General features: G+C 37.3%; 1 protein-coding gene across 2 annotated transcripts in view; it reads right to left on the minus strand.

Moving 5' to 3' along the window:
• LOC136425247 (myosin heavy chain, non-muscle-like) overlaps nucleotides 1–19,707 on the minus strand; it is a 36,561-nt gene extending 16,854 nt beyond the window's left edge. For both annotated transcript variants that reach the window (XM_066414061.1, XM_066414060.1), the window contains exons 1-13: nucleotides 19,575–19,707; nucleotides 17,513–17,673; nucleotides 16,989–17,066; nucleotides 16,216–16,344; nucleotides 15,656–15,849; nucleotides 15,278–15,366; nucleotides 14,645–14,745; nucleotides 13,783–13,950; nucleotides 13,173–13,239; nucleotides 12,009–12,115; nucleotides 4,583–4,687; nucleotides 936–1,001; nucleotides 78–311 (exon numbers count right to left, since the gene is read on the minus strand). In XM_066414061.1, coding sequence (XP_066270158.1) covers nucleotides 78–311; nucleotides 936–1,001; nucleotides 4,583–4,687; nucleotides 12,009–12,115; nucleotides 13,173–13,239; nucleotides 13,783–13,950; nucleotides 14,645–14,745; nucleotides 15,278–15,366; nucleotides 15,656–15,849; nucleotides 16,216–16,344; nucleotides 16,989–17,066; nucleotides 17,513–17,665 — 1,491 coding nt within the window. In that variant the 5' untranslated portion in view covers nucleotides 17,666–17,673; nucleotides 19,575–19,707. The remainder of the gene's footprint in view (nucleotides 1–77; nucleotides 312–935; nucleotides 1,002–4,582; nucleotides 4,688–12,008; nucleotides 12,116–13,172; nucleotides 13,240–13,782; nucleotides 13,951–14,644; nucleotides 14,746–15,277; nucleotides 15,367–15,655; nucleotides 15,850–16,215; nucleotides 16,345–16,988; nucleotides 17,067–17,512; nucleotides 17,674–19,574) is intronic.
• Nucleotides 19,708–21,400: the final 1,693 nt, after the last annotated feature.

Below are 21,400 nucleotides of genomic sequence, written 5' to 3' on the forward strand. Positions count from 1 at the left end.
GGTTGGCAATTGCAGTTCAACTTCGATTCAGAAAAGAAGCTTTTACTAAATTTTGATTTTCATTATTAAGAAGTTACCCAGTTCTCCTCCTCCAGTAGAGCAGCCTTGCCCTCAAACTGCCCCTCCTCCACCGGGGTGAGGTTGGACATGCTGCGACTGCCCAGCTGTGGACGACCGCCGCTCTGGGGCTCCGACCGCGAGGGAGTGGACACGGACTCGTCTCCTGAACCGTCCTGAGCCTGTAGTCTGGAGAGAGAGGCGTGCACCACTGCTGGCTCCACCATCCCCACTCCTTCTTCACTCCACTCATCCTGGAACAAACACATGAAACATTGTCAGTAGTCTGGTGAGAGAGGCGTGCACCACTGCTGGCTCCACCATCCCCCCCTCCCTCCTCACTCCACTCATCCTGGGAAAAGTACTAATTTATTGTTACACAAAAATAATCTCAGCATTATCTGTATCTTTCTATATCTGTATCTATATAGCCGGTATAACCGCTATTCGGCGTAACACACCAGCTTCGCAGGCACGCGGGGCGGCAGCAGTTGGTTATGTCATACTAAAAGGTCAGTTACACCTAGTCTTTGCACATCTGACTGCAACCGTTCTTTGAAGCTATTTAGTGAGGATGCTCCTACAGTACTGCACTTGATTTACTCTCAGCTTTTCTGTCTAGCATTCATCAACAATATAATGTTACATTTAATTTATCAGATTCTGTTTGGTAGGCTTCTACACTCTATACCAAGTCCTATTAACTGTAGTTCAATTTGAATCGGCCGACTTGTATAATCACTGTTTGGCACCACAACATTGCAGGCTTTTATCTAAGCCAAAGTGTCAGTCAAGTGCAAAGCAATTGTTAGTTCTCTAAAACATGTCAAAATTTATCATGCATTTTGGCTAAGATGATTAAAAAGAGTCTGACTTACAATAGAGTCGGATGATTTTCTCAGCTCATCTCTCTTCTGTGCAGCAGCCTTTTTCTGTTTCAAGTTCTGCAAGGAACAGATAGATAAAGCACCATTAGTAATGTACAATGTCAATGTACAGAAATACAGTTTAAAGTTGTATTCATTGATAAAAACGGAGCATATATATAATTCTGAGGCATTTCTGACCATGCCTGCCAATACTGTAAATGCAGATATGTTTGCAGTGGTTTAATGTTCGTAGGTTTCTCGGTAAGCTCTTCACCGCAAACTTAAAACCACTGCTATATTTTTATCCCCTCCTATCCCCTTGTCTATCATTGTTTCAAACGCGAACTTAAAACCACCGCAAACATTCCATTTTCTCAGTACTAATAGCTTGTAACTGTAAAATACCTTTAGATCCTAATAAGTTCTTTCATCATCAAAAATTATATAATAATTATGTATAAATTTTCTATTCTTTATGTTTCAACAAAATGATACATAATTCTATTGGGAAGGGAATTATCCCAACACTCTGGCATGCCGGCAATTGACCAGGCAAGATTTCCCAAAAAGTTGAAGTTCCTTTGTTTATGTGCAGGTGGTATACACAGACTTAAATCACTATCAACACACTAATCCAGGATATCTGTTGAGCAAACTAATCATCCCAACAGAACAACTTAAGAACTACAAGACAAAAATCACCAGTTTCCAAGCAAATCTTGGTAGGTAAAATTGTGCCACTTTTCCTCATATAACCTTTTTATGACTATTTTAGATTTACAAAAGTCGCCCTCCCAAAGAGTTTTATACGTGACTTATTCTGACCAACATTCCAATACCGAGTAAAAGTTTCTGTATGAGACGTGTGGTTTCTATGTTTGCCGAATACCAACACAAACTAAGCATTCAATTCACTACAAACAGCAAGTGAGAAACAACCATATCTGTTTGAAATGCTTATCAAACTTAACGAAAACATTTTGAGAATCTTGGTAGCCTTATACAATACAGTATAACTGTAACAGTTGTAGAAAGGTACATTGTATTCGGTTTTTGGCATGTGTTCTTGAAAACACCACTTGACAAGCAAACTTTGCCCTCTCTTTTATGCACTTTGTACAGATCGTACTACTGTGTGAAGATTTTGGAAACAGACCTTAAAGATTTGAATTTTCTGTAACAATAGTCTATAGCTCAATGATACAAGACCCCCATAAGGAAAAGACAACAATTTTTACAAATTCAAACTCTTTTCCTTGTTATGTAGTAACATGGCCACCAAATTCTCTTCAGTACAAAAACTTATCAAAGAATTAGCTTATTTCATCAATCTCTAAATTTCATTGTTTAATCTTATTTCAGCTATCAGTAGCTTCATGTTATAAAGCCATTAACAATGAACATTAAGCCATTAGTATATGCATTGAAGCCATTTGTACACTACTTGGTATACAAAATGTAGATTCTAATTAAACACTTTTAACTGGTGCTTTCTAACTGTTGCCTTTTGGCTAGTGTAACAAACAATGAAAATAGACTTATCATGGTTTAAGATAGTCAGATATAAGGTGTCTCACCTTAAGTCTCATCGACACAAAAGACGGTGACTTTTGTCTGCAGACTGCGTTAAACGAGGCAGGGGAGTTTATAAAACGGCACTCCGGTGTGTTTACCGTAACCGTGTAAACTACGCTGGCGAGGTTATCGTGTGTGTCAAGCTTCACAAAGCCACTGTTTGCTGACTTTAGACAAACATACATGCACACCCCACGTTGGGGATACAACTCTGCTCAAGCTCTAAATTTTCATCTTTATAATAAATAAATGTAGTACTACATAGTATTACCTGTAAATGATAATTCATTTCACAATTCAAAAAAATAATGAAAAATGCAGCAAGAAAACCTAGCTAATCTTTACACACGCACACCCCACGTTAGGGATACAAGTCTGAGCGAGAGCACTAAGTTTTCATCTTTCATATGTACTGTAAATACTGATAATCTATTCCACAATTTCAAAAAATTATGAAAATGCAGCAAGAAAACATGGTCAACCTTGTTCATACAAATTTGTAGTTACCCAAAAAGTTTTCATGACTTATGGAAGTTGTCATGTTATATATCAACCTAAACCTAACCGGTTTGCTAAATTTATTGCAAAAAGTATAAATTCATAATTCAATACCTGCAAAGCCTTTCATCTTTGAAAGGCTGCAGCTGGTTTCTTGACAACACAATGCCACACATACACATAATTTTATGACATTCAAAACTGCCTAAGAAGACCACTCAGGGGACCGATAAAATCTTGTCTATGCAGACAGGTGGTCACTATACAGACAGATTCAGTAGAATTCTTAATGCTTATGTCAATGGCAAAAATTATTTAAGGGATCACCAAAAAGTGGTCACAATGGACAGGTGGTCCTTATGTAGATGTGGTCCTTTGTACAGGTTTGACACCTCTTTTTCTCCAGTTAAATAGACTGGATTTGAAAATTAAAGTTGCTACATGTAGATATTCATATAGCTTAAAAAAGAAAACGTTCAGAACAAAATATAAGTTTTGTCAAAATGAACAGAAATTTGAGAGAAAAAAGTTAAGTGCCACAGGAAAAAATTGAACACTGAATAAGAAAGCCATAAGTTTGAATTTGTTGGGTACTTAACACAAATTAAATTGAACAAAATCATTATAGTATAAAGGGGTCATTTCAAAGAAAATTGTGACTTGTTTGAGGACTTTGGTAGAATGTTTTTTCAGGTTCGCAGTTCATTCTGTAAATTTCTTTGTTCAAATATAGACCCCTTCCTTTTTTCAAAACCTAATGTTTTAGTCATGGTAAAGTTGACTGACTAAAAACTGTTTACATTACCCCTATCTAGTATTACCTGTAGCAGTAACATTATGCCGACTTATTGTTTCCTTGAGCACTGTCAAAACAGTGGTGAGGAAAAAACGAGGTCAATTCAATTTATCTGTTATGAAAACATACCAGTCCTTAATGCTAGCTAGGACTTCAGTTTTATCAAAGACTGTCTAGTATTTGAAAAAGCAGTATTCAGCTAACAAAGTGAAACCATTTGTTCTTAAGTAAAGTAGGACTATTGAAAGGACCAAGTGTATGTACAGATCTATAGAGGGTCCAAAACCTGAGAGAGAAAAATTTGTAAAGGCCCAGTGACAAAAAAGACAAATGCCAAAATTGAGTTGAAATGAAAAATGTCACGAATCTAAATCCTGTTCAATATTTTACACAATGACACCTTACAAAAACAACAAAAAATTGAAACTTTCTTGCAATCGTTTCTCAAATTTGTTACCTAAAAAGACACTGTTTCAGAGATCTGTTTTGCTTGCTATATTTTTATTCATATGAAGTACAGCCAGTAAGTACCCATCTGAGTAATGAGACTGTTGTAGTGCCTTTTAACGTGCTCGAGGCACCCACTTGATCACAGGACCTCCATTTTATGTCCCTTCTGAAAGACAAATGCAGCTCCAACCAGGCTGCCTTCCCCAGATTCGAAACAGGGTCTCCCAGTTACCAACTAAATGGAACCAGGAGCTCAACTGTGAGGCTGCTACCAATTGAGCTACAGGGACATCCTATCTTTACAAGTTTAAATTTCTTTCTCTTTTAATATACTGACCTTGTTGCGTGCTTTTGTCGGGAAACTACGTTCGTCCTCGCTAGAAGATGCCCATTCTCGGATGTCCCCGTCGGTCGAACCCAGGTACTGGTCAGCATCATTCCCCTGCAAAATAGTGGGTCACAATTTAGGCCAAAGGTCATATTAACTGGTAGAGTTTGTTGCATAAACAGTGAGTGTCTAATCTGCTCATCTTCTGTTACACTTTCTTTGATGAGTGTCAAAGTGGCATCGGTGTGGCAGAGCGGTTAGAGCGTTGGACTCAGAACAAATAGGTCCCAGGTTCGATGCTCATCACGCACCTTGGTACAGGCACTTTACACGACCTTCCCTGGCGGTGGAATGACACCAATCAAGCCTCTTCGGCTAATCTGTCTAAAAGTGTGCCAAAAAACACAATACGGATTGCCAACATCTTGCACATTTGCAACCAAGAACCGTTAAAAAATTCTCTTTTGTCTCTCAGCGTGCAACAACTTTAACATGGCTAATATTGATACCAAAAATCATTTTCTAAATTCTAAAGCCCGTCATACAGTCAAGAAGTCAGAAGAGCTCATCTTAAAAACTATGAAATGGCCGCAAATATTTCACGATTTTCAGTCATCAAACTTGCCAATTCACAAAAAATACACCAGCATACATGTATTAAGCTCATGCTAATATTTCCTACCCTATTGCTGTTACAGTAGCAATATCTACATGTATATACTATTAGGGATACTCCAAAGAAAGGAGGAAATAGATGATTCATTGTACACTATGAACAGCTGTCAGTACTAAGTGTGTCATTAGCATCCTACTTATCATCAACGACCTCACACACAGGTGTACAGAATGTAGCTAATAATAGGAGGTACAATACTGTGACAGTCTGAGACTCTTTTTCTGTCTCCAACACAATTGCTCTACTATATATAATATAACTTCAAGAATGTTAGAGGTAAAAGTTTAAATCCTTCCCACACATATATCATAGTATATACAATGTAGGGTGGTACCCATCTCAGTTTCTATACAACGTATTCCTTGGGCTACATAGTTGTGCAAGCACTGGAAAGAAGAATGAAAGTGAAGAAAAAAAAAGCGAAATGTATGTAATGATCAACGGCATATTAGGCTTACAGAAATTTCTTTGAAGAGTTCTAGATAAAATCGTTTTGCATCACAACATTCATCAATGACACGAATGATATCAGCTTCAAGGATTTTTATGAGGAAGAATTTCCACTCTTTTTGACGAGCACAATGGCCAGTGGATCCATTCAGTTTAACAACATTGTGCAATTTTGTTGAGCGATCGACAGCAGTTGGGATTCGAACTCCAGACTTTTGGGTACAGACACAAGCATGGTTCCTAGATATAAGTCCAATATAAGACTACATTTAGAAATTAAAAATCAAGTTCCGTAACCTACTTTATAAAGTTGAGGACAAGAAAAACGACCCGACATCGTGCTGCATGTTTTTGCGTTCTCCAAACCACCTTTAATTTTCTGGTCCCCTTGCAGAAAACAGTGGGTTTCCAGGACAACCAATCAAATGGCATGGATGTAATGAGCTAACCAATCAGCACATTAGTGGGACATGTTGATGATAAAGGGATCAACTAAGTGGACATCAGTCCCATACATGATCAGCCAGGTGTGTTAGTACTGGCCTAGTATGTCTTAGCTTGTAAACCAGTTACTAGTAACCTTATACCAGCTCTAAGAAGAACAAGAAATGGCAAGACTCTTGAAGTCTTATCAACGCAAGAATCCAGGTGTGTAAAAACCTAACTTCTTCCTAAGAATCATGAATGTAGAGTGAAAGTAGTTGACTTAAAATCAAAAGTTTCTCGGTTCAAATCCCTATGTACATAGCAGGCCCCAATTCTGTACTCATTGGAAATGCACTTCATACTTGGTCCAGTATTTTCTCACTTTAGTCAGCTGAAAAAAAATGTTGTGCTTATTTATAAATGCCATACATGTTTTATGTAGATTATGTACTGAAGAGCTACATTAAGTTTGATCATCACTGTTTGCTATTGTCATACTTTCTAATGTAAATTATGTACCTTGAAGTTTATGAAATTGATATGAACAGCTTGAAAATAAAACTAAAAGTGCCCTCAGTAGGACAGACAGTGGTTTGTAACTGTTACAGAACTAACAGAACTTTATACCATAGTTCAAGGTACATTAGTCGACCCTCAAAATCATTCAATGATTGATATTCTTACCAATAATAATGTTTTTTTTTAAAAATAAAAATAAGAAATATTAATAAGAAAAAAGGTGATATCCTCTTCACTTTCATGACAGCTATCTTCCTTTGTTTAATCTCTAGTTAGTGTTCGTGAGTCATCCCTTCATTATATGTAAGCTCAAACTACTGTAATTCACTTTATCTTCACGGTAGCAAAATTTCAAAATGTTAAGGAAAATAGACATTTTCACTGAACTTACAATGTAAACTTCTCTGTGGCGGCAAGTGATTTTACAGAACGGATGTGTGAAGGAATCATAGATAATTACAACAGGTTTTTCACAGTGATGATAAGCTCACGGTATATATAGAAGTGACCGTGAAAACAATGAACATAAAGTTACAGTCAAAGAAACAAGAATTACGTATAAAATAATTATAAGGAATCTGGCTATTAAGGAATCCCGATTTTAAACCTGTGGATTTGATACACATGTGATAAACATTTCCTTTTCATTAGGTTAACATGTCCTCTGGGGGAAAGCACTAAATTCAGGAACGGGGTTGTATATGAATAAGGCCGTCTAAAAGTGATTCAGTTTACCACAAAATTAGTTACGCTTTCAAAAGTCCATTGTCCCATATAGCTGGGATGTTCTCAATTGAAATGATAACCACAATGTGGTAAATAATAAGAGGAAACAAAAGTATCTAATATTTTCCCGTCATTATATGTTCTGGTAATTGCTGTTGTGGTTGTCTACTTTCATTGTAAAAATCATCACATCTCCATTCATTCAAGACAAAATGAGAAACACCAGGCCTGTTCAACAAGACTTAGTGAAATACAGGAAATAAACAAAAAAGTTAACATTGAACCGATACCATAGTTGTAGTCACCTGAACTAGACTAAGTTTGTCATGAGTTTTAGTTGGAAATTGTACTACGTTAAGAAAAAAAGATCAACCTAACCAAATAACAAAAAAATGTGAGTTAGTAAAATCAAAACAATATATAATACTTCCGTGAATAGTTTCATCAGGTTGGTAAGTCTAACGGAATGAGAACTGTTTGTACAAAAAAGATGCATACAAGCTGCTCTTTTTCCTAATATAGTTAGTTTTATACCAAAACCTTTTGTAAATGAAATGACACATTCAAGTTTTGAAGCTTAAACAATGAATTTTGTCAAATACATTCTAGTAAACAAGTTCAATGCTATTCCACAATACTCCTATTAACTGCTCTTTCAGACTGTATTGTACTTTGTATTTTTGACTTCGTTTTGTACCAAAATTGTTTGGAAGTCTTAAATGACACAAGTTTTGCTGCTTAAACGATGAATTTTTGTCCGATACATTCTAGTAAACAAGTTCAATGCTATTCCACAATGCTGTTATTAACTGCTCTTTCAGACCATACAATGTACTTTGTATTTTGGACTGTGTTTTGTACCAAAATTGTTTGGAAGTCTTGAATGACACAAGTTTTGCTGCTTAAACAATGACTTTTTCTCAGTCACATTCTAGTAAACAAGTTCAATGCTATTCCACAATGCTGTTATTAACTGCTCTTTCACAGACTGTATTGTACTTTGTATTTTGGACTGAGTACAGGTGTTTGTAACAATTGTCTATCTTACCTTTCCAATAAGAAGCCTCAAATCCACCGGTTGGACAACAGTTGCCATAATCACTAAGACAACTATCCTTTCCTTTAAGGAATCTCCCGTAAATCTCAAGAAATCTAGATGATCATGCTTAGAGTAATCCGTGGGTACACTTCAAATGGCCGACAGCTTACAGCTCGTATAGGGGGTCCGAAATCCAAGCTTGTTGGTTGCTATGGGCATATCACCTTCCTAGCAACGGGTTGGATTAGGTTTAAGACTTTGCCTTTCATGCGATTCTTTTGTCTTGAGGTGGAAGCAAAGACTTGGAAGGTTTACCCAACATTTTTTAAGCCATTTTCTAAGGAAACTCTTTCCGAAGCATACATAATTGTCTTTAATACAACATGATGCCTGTATTGCATGCAAGGCACATGTAAACACATTGCAGGTATTTGAGAACTGGTCGGACCAGGTATTTTTCACCTATGGGGGGGTCACAAAGGGAACAATGCATGTGGTATAAACTATCTGATATGCATGATTGGTGAACAAGAGGGGGGGAGACATGCGTAACAGGTCATGCTTGCTTCAGTAAGCAACCTGCTACTGTGTAACAGTAACACTGTGTAATGTATACAATAGTCTAAACGTTTTTGTAGAAAGTATGTTATGGCTTTAAATACTAGTAAATTGCAACAGAGGAATGTTTACAATGGCCTTTTTTTACTTTTGATGTGTGGAATAAATTCTAATGATTTGAAAGACTTTGGCTCAATATCTTACTTTGCATCTGACTGATATGTAATACAATTCCAGGCTTATCTCAAGATAAATTGGCCAAATTTAACTTTCTTTAAACATGTTTATTTGCTTACAAGCACTTAATCTAAGAATTTACACATGATGTTGATAAATGCAACAGTCTTCCGTATCAACAAGATGTTTTCAAAAGAAACCAAAATTACTATGATTTATCAGTCTGTGATGCTCAAACTTCACAGTGTGGATTTCTATAGTTTCAAGTCGAAATTTGCCTCTCGAAATCCCAATGAAAACTGAGCATCTATATTGAGGGTTTAACTTTAGAAATTTAAAAAAAAGTTCAAACGGAGCACATGTGCAAGGCTAGCCTGGTCCGCCTAAGTTTCTTGTGCTAACTCTTGCCCCCTTCAATAAGAAAACCCTCTAGAGTTGATCCTGGGAGGAATTTTGCGTCTGACCAGGGCTGTCGCCAGCTTTAATTTTTTTCATCCCAGTCCTTGTTTATTTTCATTTTAGATAAAGCCTTACAAAAATATATTTTTATTATTGATAATTTGATGTCACAAAGTTCAGATTTTGGGGACGAATGCAGGGGTGAAATATCTGTCCGTCCCAAAAAGCAAATTTCTGTCCAAGGACAGAGGGACTGGTCCCAGAGACAGCCCCGCTTCTGACACTGACAAATAAGAAACCTGCCCTACCTCACACCTCCTGACAATTTGTACTGCCATCTCTGTCTTCCCGACCGTTTTCCTCACTCACTCACTCTTGAAACAGATTTCAACGTACACAAAATACGTTTTGCGTACCATACGCACAACATAACGTCTCGCTTTCTTAAAAAAACAACCACCAATGGCCTTAACCCTGAACAAACCGTACCGTTGCTAGGGTTCTACATAAAAGCAGGAGCCAGTAGAACCCATTTAACCATAATGACAAATGTCAGACCACGGAGCAAACATATAACTGATGGTCCTGCCCTTTTACTGAACCAACAGTTACTAAAATGGAAGGAAATTAATGAGTCCGCGGGGTGTAGCAAACTCTTTTGTTGGGCGAATTATCAAATGGTAATGTGTCAAGCAATAAAAATGCAATTTATAACCCACGTGTCACTTTTATTGTGAGGTTTGATGGATATTTCGAGAAGACAATGTGTTCTAATGTAGTACGCAGCATCTGATGTTTTTATAACGAAATATTATGATATCCATATGTCATATGATTTCACTTTGGAGAAGCAAGTTGAGATGGCAGAATATCAAGCAACTTTAGGAAAGGTACATGATTTTTATGTTGTTTAACTGCTAAGTGCAAGTCAAGCTATGCACTAATCTGTACTTTAAGTTCATAGATTTTTATGGTCTCTTTTGAAAAGTCAGGCTTTGTTGAAAAGATTTTGGTGTGCAATTATATTGTATGTAGTTACAGTAACTGTGCGTCAAATTTTATAATATCAATGATAAGTTTTCTGTTCAAAGTTTAATCTGAAACTGCATGCATATAGTTTGAATAAAAGGTAAAGGTAGTCCCATAGCCTTTTTGAGGCCACAGGGGCAGTGGGTTTTTATCCACTGTGTCTAGGGCACGGTATTGGAAGGTGGAGCCCAACCCTCTCCTTCCACTGCCTTTTATCTCCCCAAGTCAGGTACTAATTTTTACACTTGGACAGAGTGACGAAAGTCGCCGACTTGTGTAAAGTGCCTTTCCCAAGGGCACAACGTCTAGCCAGGAATTGAACCAGTGAGCTCTCAATCTTGTGTCCCCTAGCCTATCCACTTGGCTATTCGATGCCACTGTTTAAATAGATAAATCATAAGTAACCATGTTCGGCAGACTAAATACATCTAGCCCCCCACTGTAGGTTAAGCCGTCAAACATTTTACAAGATCGTCATGACGACTCTGTCAACAAAACCATGACTTCACCGGTAGAACTAGCAGTGCCTTTACCTTTGTACACTTCAATTAGTAAAAATGTACAGAAAATCCAGGGGATCTATGGTTCAGGGGCTTAAACTGGGCTAATCCCTCGACAAACAATGGTTTTGGCTTAGGTAAACAATGTAGAAAGGGACTCCAAGGAACAGAATGGTCTCCAAGAAGCACAGATATGGGCCATTGTAGGGCAAGGTTATGTGAAGGTGACTGGTACGTACAATACAAGGTGGGTGACAAAAGCATACTTTTGAAAACAGTATATACATGTATTGTCCTAGTACAGTCAAACCTGCCCAAGAAGACCACTCCGGGGACCGATAGAATCTCGTCTATGGACAGGTGGTCACTATAGACAGGATTGGGAAAGATATATCTAGGGGACAGCTAAAAGTGGTCACATTGGCCAGGTGGTCCTTATGTAGAGGTGGGCACTAGAACAGGACCTGGTTTGACTGCATCTGCCATTATACTGTAAATGCATTTAAGTTTGCGTAGTTTTAATGTTGCGCTAAGGCGAAAATGGAGTGTTTGCGGTGGGTTTAAGTTTGCGGCAGCGCTTTAGTTACATAGTGCTGCAATATTGGACAAAAACGGTTGCCCTGAAAACCGCGAACATAAAACCACCGCAAACATTTCTGCATTTACAGTAATGTACAATATAATATGTCATGTAATCATGACGATTAGGCACAAATCTTGAGTCTGAAGAATAATATTTTGATGGTGTGATGTTCAATAACAGATCTGGAGAAGAGTTGGGGTAAGTGGTACATGCATGCAAATTGCATAATATTATCATTTTTGTTGAACGTAACCAAAAAATTTTACATTTTGGTGCCATATGGTCTTTATAGTCTTCCATATTTGACTTCATGCATTAAGGTTAAGAAAACAGGCATTTCTTAAGACACTAACCAGGAAGTTCTTGAGTTCCTCCATGTGCGAGTCCTTCAGCTGATTGACCTCGTCCTTGTGTTTGGACTTCAGGTCTGTGATCTGGTCCTTATACTGGGCCTTCAGTTCTGTAAACCATAGGATCAGTAAAGTTGATGATGAGAACTTGACAGATGAGTTGTACGAAGAGCAGGTGACCTTGGTGACCCCCAAGGGAGGTCACAAGGTCTTATGATCTAAAACTGTTACTTACGTCAATGAATTGATAAAGACAACAATTCTCTTTAAAAGATTCTCTTTAAAAATATTTTCAGAGAATATTTATTTGCTTGATTTATAATGTAGAACTTTTAATGCCACAAAAATGAGAAAAAAAATTCAAAGAACTAAGGCCACACCAATTTAATTTCTTGGTGAACAGATTTTTTTTAATTTTAGCCAAAAAAAAATCATGAAAACAGAAGACTGGGGTGAAAACTTGCACCTGACCCTGTTCACTCCCTGAAATTGTGTGCACCAAAGTACAAACTTCCCTCTGAGATTCTGTTTTCCTGTCTTTTTAAAAATTCCGTTAACCAAGAAATTCAAATGGTGTGGCCTAAACGTAATACAAAATAGCTGAGTAAGTGTTGGTAGTTTTTAAGTGAAGTAAACTGTCAATTCTTTTATTTTTTGTGAGACCTTGATTTAGTGGTAAAAGGGGGAAAAAGGGTTTTTGCTGAGTGTGTTATACGTTTGCAGTTGAAACAAATCTGTAGTACTGTCACAGTAATACAATGGAAACGCCTATCTAGAGTTTCGTTCCTTTGCAATGGAGAGGGCACCGGAAAAAACGCAAAAATAAAACAACCACAGACAGATCTACAGTAAATTACACATTGAACTTAGGGTTAACAGACAGACAGACTGACCTATGGTGTATATGTGTCTGTTTCTATACAGCTGGTATAACCTCCCTTTTGGCAAAACACACAGGCCTTGTCCTTGGTGCTGAAGTGTTGCTACATGCTGGTGTGTTACGCCTAATGGCGGTTATACCGGCTATATAGATACAGATACATACATGTGATGGTTCTTTTGCACATCTAGCTGCAGGGCTTGGTGTTCTTTAGAGCTACCTAGTGAGAATGCCCATACTGTACTATACAACAGTGTAGTCAGTGTCTTACTACATTACCAACATACCTTCAACAGCATCTTCCATTTTGTAGGACTCAAAGTTCAGCTTGGACTGTAGCTGGTTGACAAGATCCTGGACAAACATAAACAAAAAACAAAACTTAATTTTAGGAGACCAAAGCTCAAGAACTCAAGAAAATGATCCCAATTTAAGATCTAAAATGTGGTGCTTGCAACATGGTATATCAATTATCAGCAATAAGCATACTACATGACATTGTGTAAGAAATATTCAAAACTAATGTTAAGTACTTGTCTAATAAAATATGTTCATAAAGCTCAACTTTCATAAAAATGGGGCCCTGTATAATATCTACTGACATAATTCCACCAGGGTACATAATTCTGCCAAACTGAAAAGATACGTCCAAACAGATCTCCAACCCAACATCCAAAGGACAATGCACTCCTGTATATCTAAACTGTGCAGCCCTGGGGGGTGCTGCACTAGAGATCTCTCAAACCCACTGTTTTTCAAAGTGGAGGATTTATGTTACCCGTCGGATTAATGTTAATGTAGCTACATGTAGGTTACACGTTAAGATTTTTTCTTTTCTTTGGTTAAGTGACAAAGTTTCATTTCTGCATTCCATTTTCGATAATACAGTCGTCTAACCTCATTCTCTTTGTTGAAGTCGCGGTTTTTCGTTTGTGCGTTCTCCTTGGCGTCTTCAGCCTGCTTCAGCATGACCTGTAGTTCATCGACCTTTGACCTGAGCTGTCTCAGCTCCCCATCCTTCACAGACAGCTCTGCTTCTGTCTCGGAAGCCTTCTTTGCATTTTTCTATCGGATAAAAAACGAGTAAAAAAAATCATTTTCTATCATTATCAAAGTTGGCACTTTTTATCAAACACAAAGATCTTTAAGTTTCCAATCATATCTTGTCCAGTATTCCATATGATAATAAATTTCATATTATAATTATATCATTATTATTCAACTTTAAAAGTTATATGGACGTGCACTCCTTGAGAGAAATGACACTAACTATGTACATGTACTCTTTCGTCTTTTCACCGTATACAAGGGGAGTTCATATAAAATATGATGGTGTATTCTGTATCACCCGAGGTACCAGCCTGACAGCGGTAGGATTGCCAGATGGTGATCCGACCCGTGGGAGGGCTGGGACCGAGGGTGATGCAGAATACACCGTGTTGTATTTTACTTATGTCATACCCACCCGAAAAAACACACATTTCAATGCGAAATGCACTAGAAGTTGAGAAAATTGAGTCTGCGAACAAAAATTATGGAAGCAACAGTGATTCCAACATTCGAATCCGGTATTCAAATTTTTGACAGTGGGACTGCGTTGTTAGCAGTGACACCTAGCTGCCGTGCAAAGTAAACCAGTCAGAATTGCCCTGAAGAAGATGACAGGCAGTCATCTAAACGTCAACTCTTGTGAAATCTCTGGTAACCCTGATAAATAAAGAACTTTGTTATTCACCAAAATCATTCACGTAGTACATACCTTGGCTAGATCGGCGGCAGACTTGTGCCTTTGCAGCTCTATAGTCTTCAGCTCCATCTGTTTGAACATAGATGTGATCTTCTCTTCTTTTTCTTTGATTTCTGGTGACAGAGAAACAGTACAAGTTGGATCAGTCTGAAGTGTGACACCAACCCGTCAAGTTGATAAAACACTCAAATATCTCTTTTATTACCCAAAATAAGCTACACAATCCTTAGCCAATGAATACAACCCTTAGGTTCACAGGCTGGGTCACTAGCCACTAGACCAGAAATGGAGGCACTGAATTATTCATTTATCTAATTTTGGGCTGGTTTCGAAGGGAGCCCAAAACAGGCAAATAGAATACAAACTTAGCAGGTCATAAAGAATACAAGTGAAGTAAAATTTAATTGTACAAACAAACTACTGTTCCCAAACTTACAGCACTTACTCTCTGCCCCAAGAGCTACCTACCACTAAAAAATCACGACCACACAGATATGAAAATTGAAAGTTCCGCTGCAGTACCTTAGAAAGTATCTTAGAAATCTGGTAGGGAAGCCAATAGATAGACAAACTGCACCTAAAACATAACCTTCTTGGCAAATGCAATTATACAAAGTGATTAAGGTTATTGACAAAGGTACAAACCAGCCTGGGCATTCATCAACTTCTCTGTCAGTTGGAGAACATCATCCTTCGCCTGGTTCAGAGCCTTCTCCAGCTTCTTCTTACTTTTCCTGCAGGCACAGGGAAAGGTAACCAGTCAACAACACCACCTAGCAAAATGTATGCAAACTGCAGCATATAAACAAGTGACACAAATGCAGATTTCATACTTATGTCTTGGAATCCTTAGCTGAAATGTGGGTTCCCACAAATGTTACTAACTAAAGTCATAATTGAGTTAGCCCAGTTGTAGGACGGCCTTTTCACCTTTAGGTAACCAGTCAACAATGCCACCTAGCAAAATGCACACAAACTGCAGTATACATTCAAGCAAGTTTCACAAATAAAGATTTTCCTTACGTCTTGGAGTCCTTAGCTGAAATGTGGGTCCCCACAAATGCTACCAAGTCGTGATTGAGCTCTCCCAGTCGCAGGACAGCCTTTTCTGCTGTGTCGAGCGCAGATCGCACGCTCTCCGCAACATCGTCAAGGTCAATTTCAGGGGACATGGAGAATGTGTCCTCTTCTTTGGTTGCAGAGTTCACCACAAAGAACTGTAAGAGTGAACATAATGGTACTGTTCTCAAATAGGTTTAACTTTTGCACACCAGAACATGAATTTTGGTAGCCATCCTATTCTACATGTGTAGCTCAAGGGTCTATGATTGCATGGGTTTATGGAAAAGGTAGGATAGGCTAGTGGGTTGTGCTACCTCAGTAGGCTATCATTTCTCGGCCCCAAGGGTGTACATGGGGGTTTGGCCATTAATGGAATTTCCTTGAGGAAAAGGAGGGTCAAGCTGTAGGTGGATTGGAGGGAAGATAAACATACAGTACAAACTATACTAACCCCAAATTTTAAAATTTTATTGAAATTAACGGCTCTTGATTTTTTTCATTGCAGAAACTTGGACCCTTACCTCGTTGAGTTGTACCAGCAGCTGTAGCCTCTCCATGGACGCCTGCTCGTACCCCACGATGAACACCGTCACCTGATGCTGATACTTCTTCTTCTGTACCGAGTCCGAGATAATCGCCTCCAACTGAGTCTGGAAACAGAAACATTCTATACTGGCATGAAAGCTCATCTGAATGTCTTCTTGGGTAATATCTGGCATAGATGCCAGTTAAATAGCTTTTTGTTGTACAACCAAAAGGATTTAGTCCTTCTGTTACTAGTACATTCCTCAGGGTAATAATGACTAGTTCTGCTAGATGGCGCTACAGTGAGAAGGCTGGAGTCCCAAAGACTAAGCTTAAGCTTGTATCCCCCCTTTATGGTGCATGGGTTTTGGTTCACTGTGCAACAAAGAACCATATTTATCCATTCACGAAATGTGTCAACCTGATGAAACTATGTAATTGTACATACTACATCATGGAGAAAAATTCAGCATCTTATTGAAAACACCGATTCTAGCTGTTTGTCAAAAATTGCTGCTTGACTCGTAAGAAGGTGGTTGCAAGCTGCCACTTTGCCTATTTTGACCTACATGTATACCCAAGCAACATTACCCTGAGATAAATTGCTTAGTAAATGTATCATTAAAAATTTAGTGATTCTGCATACAGGTATTAATCCTTCATCTTTTCCATACATCATACTAAAGAGATCATTCCCGATCCTTGGAAAACAAATGTGAATGAAACAAAACTAAAGGGAAGCTTTAAAAGTTTAACGTAAAAGTTATACCAAATCATCAAAGAACTCCATGTTGGTGAAACCCTGGTCAGCCAGCCATTTCTGCTGCATCTCAAATGAACCGATAGTCTAAAGAGATGAAATAAAACAAAAAAACTCAGTAATAAAATCAAAATGACATTCAAAAATATAATATTTACTGATAATTAAAATGAATAGTTACTGGTCAAACCAAATACTTAATATGCAAAAGTATTTTGAACTGCACAAGCTAAATATTCAAAGTAATACTAGCAAGTTAAAAATCGAATGTAGAAAGATATATAAGAAGCAATTAGGAATCTTCAGAAATGTTAGATTTCTGCCTACAGTGCGGTATCAGCAGAAAGCTCTCATAATCATGAATTGCATCATATTCAAGAAGTCTGCAATGATAATGAAACGAGAGTTCGTCGACCTCATACCTCCATGGAAAGTTTTGAGCTTTTGTAAATTTTATGCAAAATGAACTGATCACATTGACAAGTCATAAGTGAATTCTACTTTCAGGTTAAAACATTCTGACCAGATCTTACATTTTCCACCCTGATCTTGATTTTGTTTAGCTCTTCCTTCATTTCTTCCTCCCGTCTCTGTGCCTTGGCCCGTGCCATCTTGTCCAGCACCAGTTGTGCGGGGGTGTCGCCCATGTCTTGGGTAGTGTACATGTGGGCCATACCCAGCTCCATTCTGTAGACTGTCAACACAGAGGGATATAAAGAAAAATAAAGGCTTTGCCCCTGTGGTGTCACCAAAAAGATAAAGTTCCCATGGCTATTCCTGTTATATGTATTTGTTTGTCAATTATTTTATTTCGATTCACCCTATCATTTTCTCCTTGTAATTACCACTTGGGAAACCTTACTTGTTAGAACAGGTGCAAAACAGGTAACATCCCCAGACAATAACAGAAAGCTGTGACCAATGATTTCTACAATGTAACAGGTGTTGTGTATACAATGTACCTATCTGTTTGTTACAAATGTCCAGTCATGCATAGAATAAATCATTTATCCCTGAGTTACAAATACTATTTTTTCAAACAGTGTTATGTACATGGTATACAATGTACCTATCTGTTTGTCACAAATGTCCAGTCATGCATAGAATAAATCATTTATCCCTGAGTTACAAATACTATTTTTTCAAACAGTGTTATGTACATTGTATACAATGTACCAATCTGTTTGTCATAAATGTCCTGGAGTCATGCATACATGTAGAATACCTCAATTATCCCTGAGTTACGAATGATAACGGTATTTCTTCAAACAATGGAATACCGAATACCCTAGAAATTCTGACATCAATTCATACCATAGATAAAAAGAAGATCTTCATATACAAAGATGCAGGGACTTTCGTAAGGTCTTCTAGTTCTTAACAACTATAACGTTACATTATAATGTTACACATGAAATAAGGACAATGACTGTAACAGATGTAACATTTCCCCCAATAGTCCTCCAGGCAATTACTGAGGGAATTATAATTATCGCCTAATTAAAAGCCCTTTCTCAACTGTCATTCTCTTTCTTGAATACTCTCTGCATGTTTCATGTAACGTATGTTACTTGTCTATAACATTGTTATACAGTGTATTTTTAAAAATCAAATCAAACTTTCAACGAACAATTGTAATCGATACAATGTATGGCAAATTGCTTAACAATTCTGTAGAAGTTAACAAATCTAAATAGATTATAACTATTACTATTCATATGGAAAACGAACTACTTAAAATGGATTTGGGAAAACAGTCAGGAATTCCAAAACGTGCCATCCCAAAACATAATTTGTCCCATCCCAAAACAGACCATAACACACCATGGAATACTGTAATTCTTGATTTATTAGCGGTAACTTAATTCTAGCAACTTTAACAGTGATAGAAAAGTCCACCGCAAAAATTTCATCATCGCAAATATTTGATAACAAACATTTGACTGAGACAATGATCTTTAATCAACTGCCGTGATTTACTCCCTTTTCCCCAAACCTTTAAAATTACCAACCGCAATACTAAATGGATTTACAGTAAAATGTTATGTTTGGGAATACAAGCAGACAAAACATCATGGATCACCGTTTCCATGGCTATGAAACCTTCTATTCATCCAGATATATTGTTTACAAATCTCTCCAGATTTGTTTGCTTGTCACAATCAAGGAAGGAATCTGTCAGTGGATCCAATTATGAAAGAAAGAATGAAAGAATCGACTTAGAAACAAAACACCAAGGGCTGTAGAAAATTAGCTTGTTGAACATGGTTGGGATTGTAACAAGACACTGGACAACTACAAAAGCTTTTCCCTTGGGGTCACGCAAAAACACATGTCAAGAAATATGATACCTACTGATCACTTCAAGTGATATGTAGAGAATCTAGAAAAATCAAATTTAATAAGATATTCCGATGGTACGACCTATAAAGAAAGATTTAGTAGTTGAAGGACTGTAGCTAATTTTCACTAGACCGTAAAATTTTGAGTTCGTCTAAAAAGTTTCACATGAAGTTATCAAGATTCGAATCGATATTTTTCCTATAAATTGTCGTATTGTAAGGTTGAAATGAAAGCAGTTTCTTATGCACATACCTGCTTAGCTTGTGGAGTCTTCGAGGTGGAAATTCTGGGGAGAATTTGTGGTTATTTTGGTGCTTTTTTAGGTCAGGTTTGCTGGAATCGTCTGCAAGCCCGGACGGCAGCCATCTTGGAAGGTTGGTTGTTGGGCGGGTCACGTGACGGTAGGTTGCTATGGGAGACTGTACACAAGTTTGGACAGCATTTTTATCATGTTTCTGGGGTGTTTTAGTAAATCCTTGGTAAATGAAATACATGTATCTTGATTTGTTAAAAGAAGATATGGAAAATGCTTTATGCACGAAGAGCACAAAGCAAAATACTTTTCACTGTTGAATTCAGATGTTTGTATGAGCCATACACTGATGCACAGCTTTCATAATCAGCTGTCAGATCAATTGATAAAAAGATCATTAACATCAACACTTTATCTTTAAAAAGAGACGTCTTAACCTTTAGAATTTTATCAAAGAAAGGAATAGAAGATTCAACCTTTAAAAAGAGCCTTTTCCTATCTTTGTTAACTTATTAAACAAACAAAAATATAATGATGTTACGGTTAACGTTATCAAACCTCCTTGACGTTATCAATTGGGCTAAATTTTGTTTCTTAAGTCTTCTTTGGTAGCAAGACTTAGACTAGTAGACAGTTGGAACAGACTGAAGAAAATCAAAATTGATTTGTAGACAAAAACAACTCTATTTTTCGCCTTTTTTCTCTGTTTTAAACAAAAACAAATAAGTAAACAAAATCCATTGCACTCGAAGTCGTATCCCCTCCTATGATTCTGGAAGCCTGTTTCAGCAGACCAAGTTACACAGTTTGTTTGAATAGCGTACGATTATTTGGAATCCTCTTTCAACTTACTGAACTTCTAGTATGTTTAATCAAGGAGGTTAAACCTACATGGTTTAATGTTTATTCTCAGGAATCTTTTAACTGACAGAGTAGTGTGTCTTTAGTGTATACATTGTGATTCTAAGGAATCTTTTAGCTTTAATAGAACCCAGTGTGTCTAGTCTATGATTCTCGGGAATCTTTCAGCTATTAAACGGAGTACCCAGTGTGTTAAGTGTATGATTCTTTTCTACTACTACTCTCTGGAATCTTTCAACTGACCATTTTTTAAGCAAAGTGTGTGTTTAGCGTATGATACTCCAAAAATTATTCTAACTGACCGAATACCCAGTGTGTTAGTGTATGATTCTTGGGAATCTTTCAACTAATGGAGTACCCAGTGTGTTTACCAAGTACAGTGTGTGTGTGTTTAGTGTATATGATTCTCCGGAATCTTTCAACTTACTGAGTACAATGTGTGTGTTTCGTGTATGACTCTCAGGAATTTTCAAATGGTCGAGTACTTAAATGATTCTCAGAAATCTTTTAGATGACCGAGTACACACTGTTAAGTGTATGATTCTAATGAATCTTTTAACTGATCGAATACTCAGTATGTTTAGTGAATAATTATCGGGAATCCTATTTCAGTGCACTGAGAGCACATTTAGTTTGTTTAGAGTATACACAAAGCAATAGTGATTTCAACAAAAATCACACAAGATGAATTAAAAAGACAGAAGTAAATCTTTCAGATACACAAATGAATGTATTTCTCTTCTTACATCACAGCAACATTTCGTCTTCCATTCCTTACAAACTTTGAATGGAAAACTGAATTTACAAAGACATTGAAATATGTACATTTTTTACAGTAGTCAGAAAAGGCTCTCTTTTTTTACAAAAATACATTTGTATAAATAGTCTCCAACTTGTACTACTGGTTACACACAAAATTTTCTTATCGTAGAAAGTAAACAAATATTTCTGTTACAACTTACAA

This window comes from Branchiostoma lanceolatum, chromosome 19, assembly GCF_035083965.1.
Source record: "Branchiostoma lanceolatum isolate klBraLanc5 chromosome 19, klBraLanc5.hap2, whole genome shotgun sequence".
Classification (NCBI taxonomy): Eukaryota; Metazoa; Chordata; class Leptocardii; order Amphioxiformes; family Branchiostomatidae; genus Branchiostoma; species Branchiostoma lanceolatum.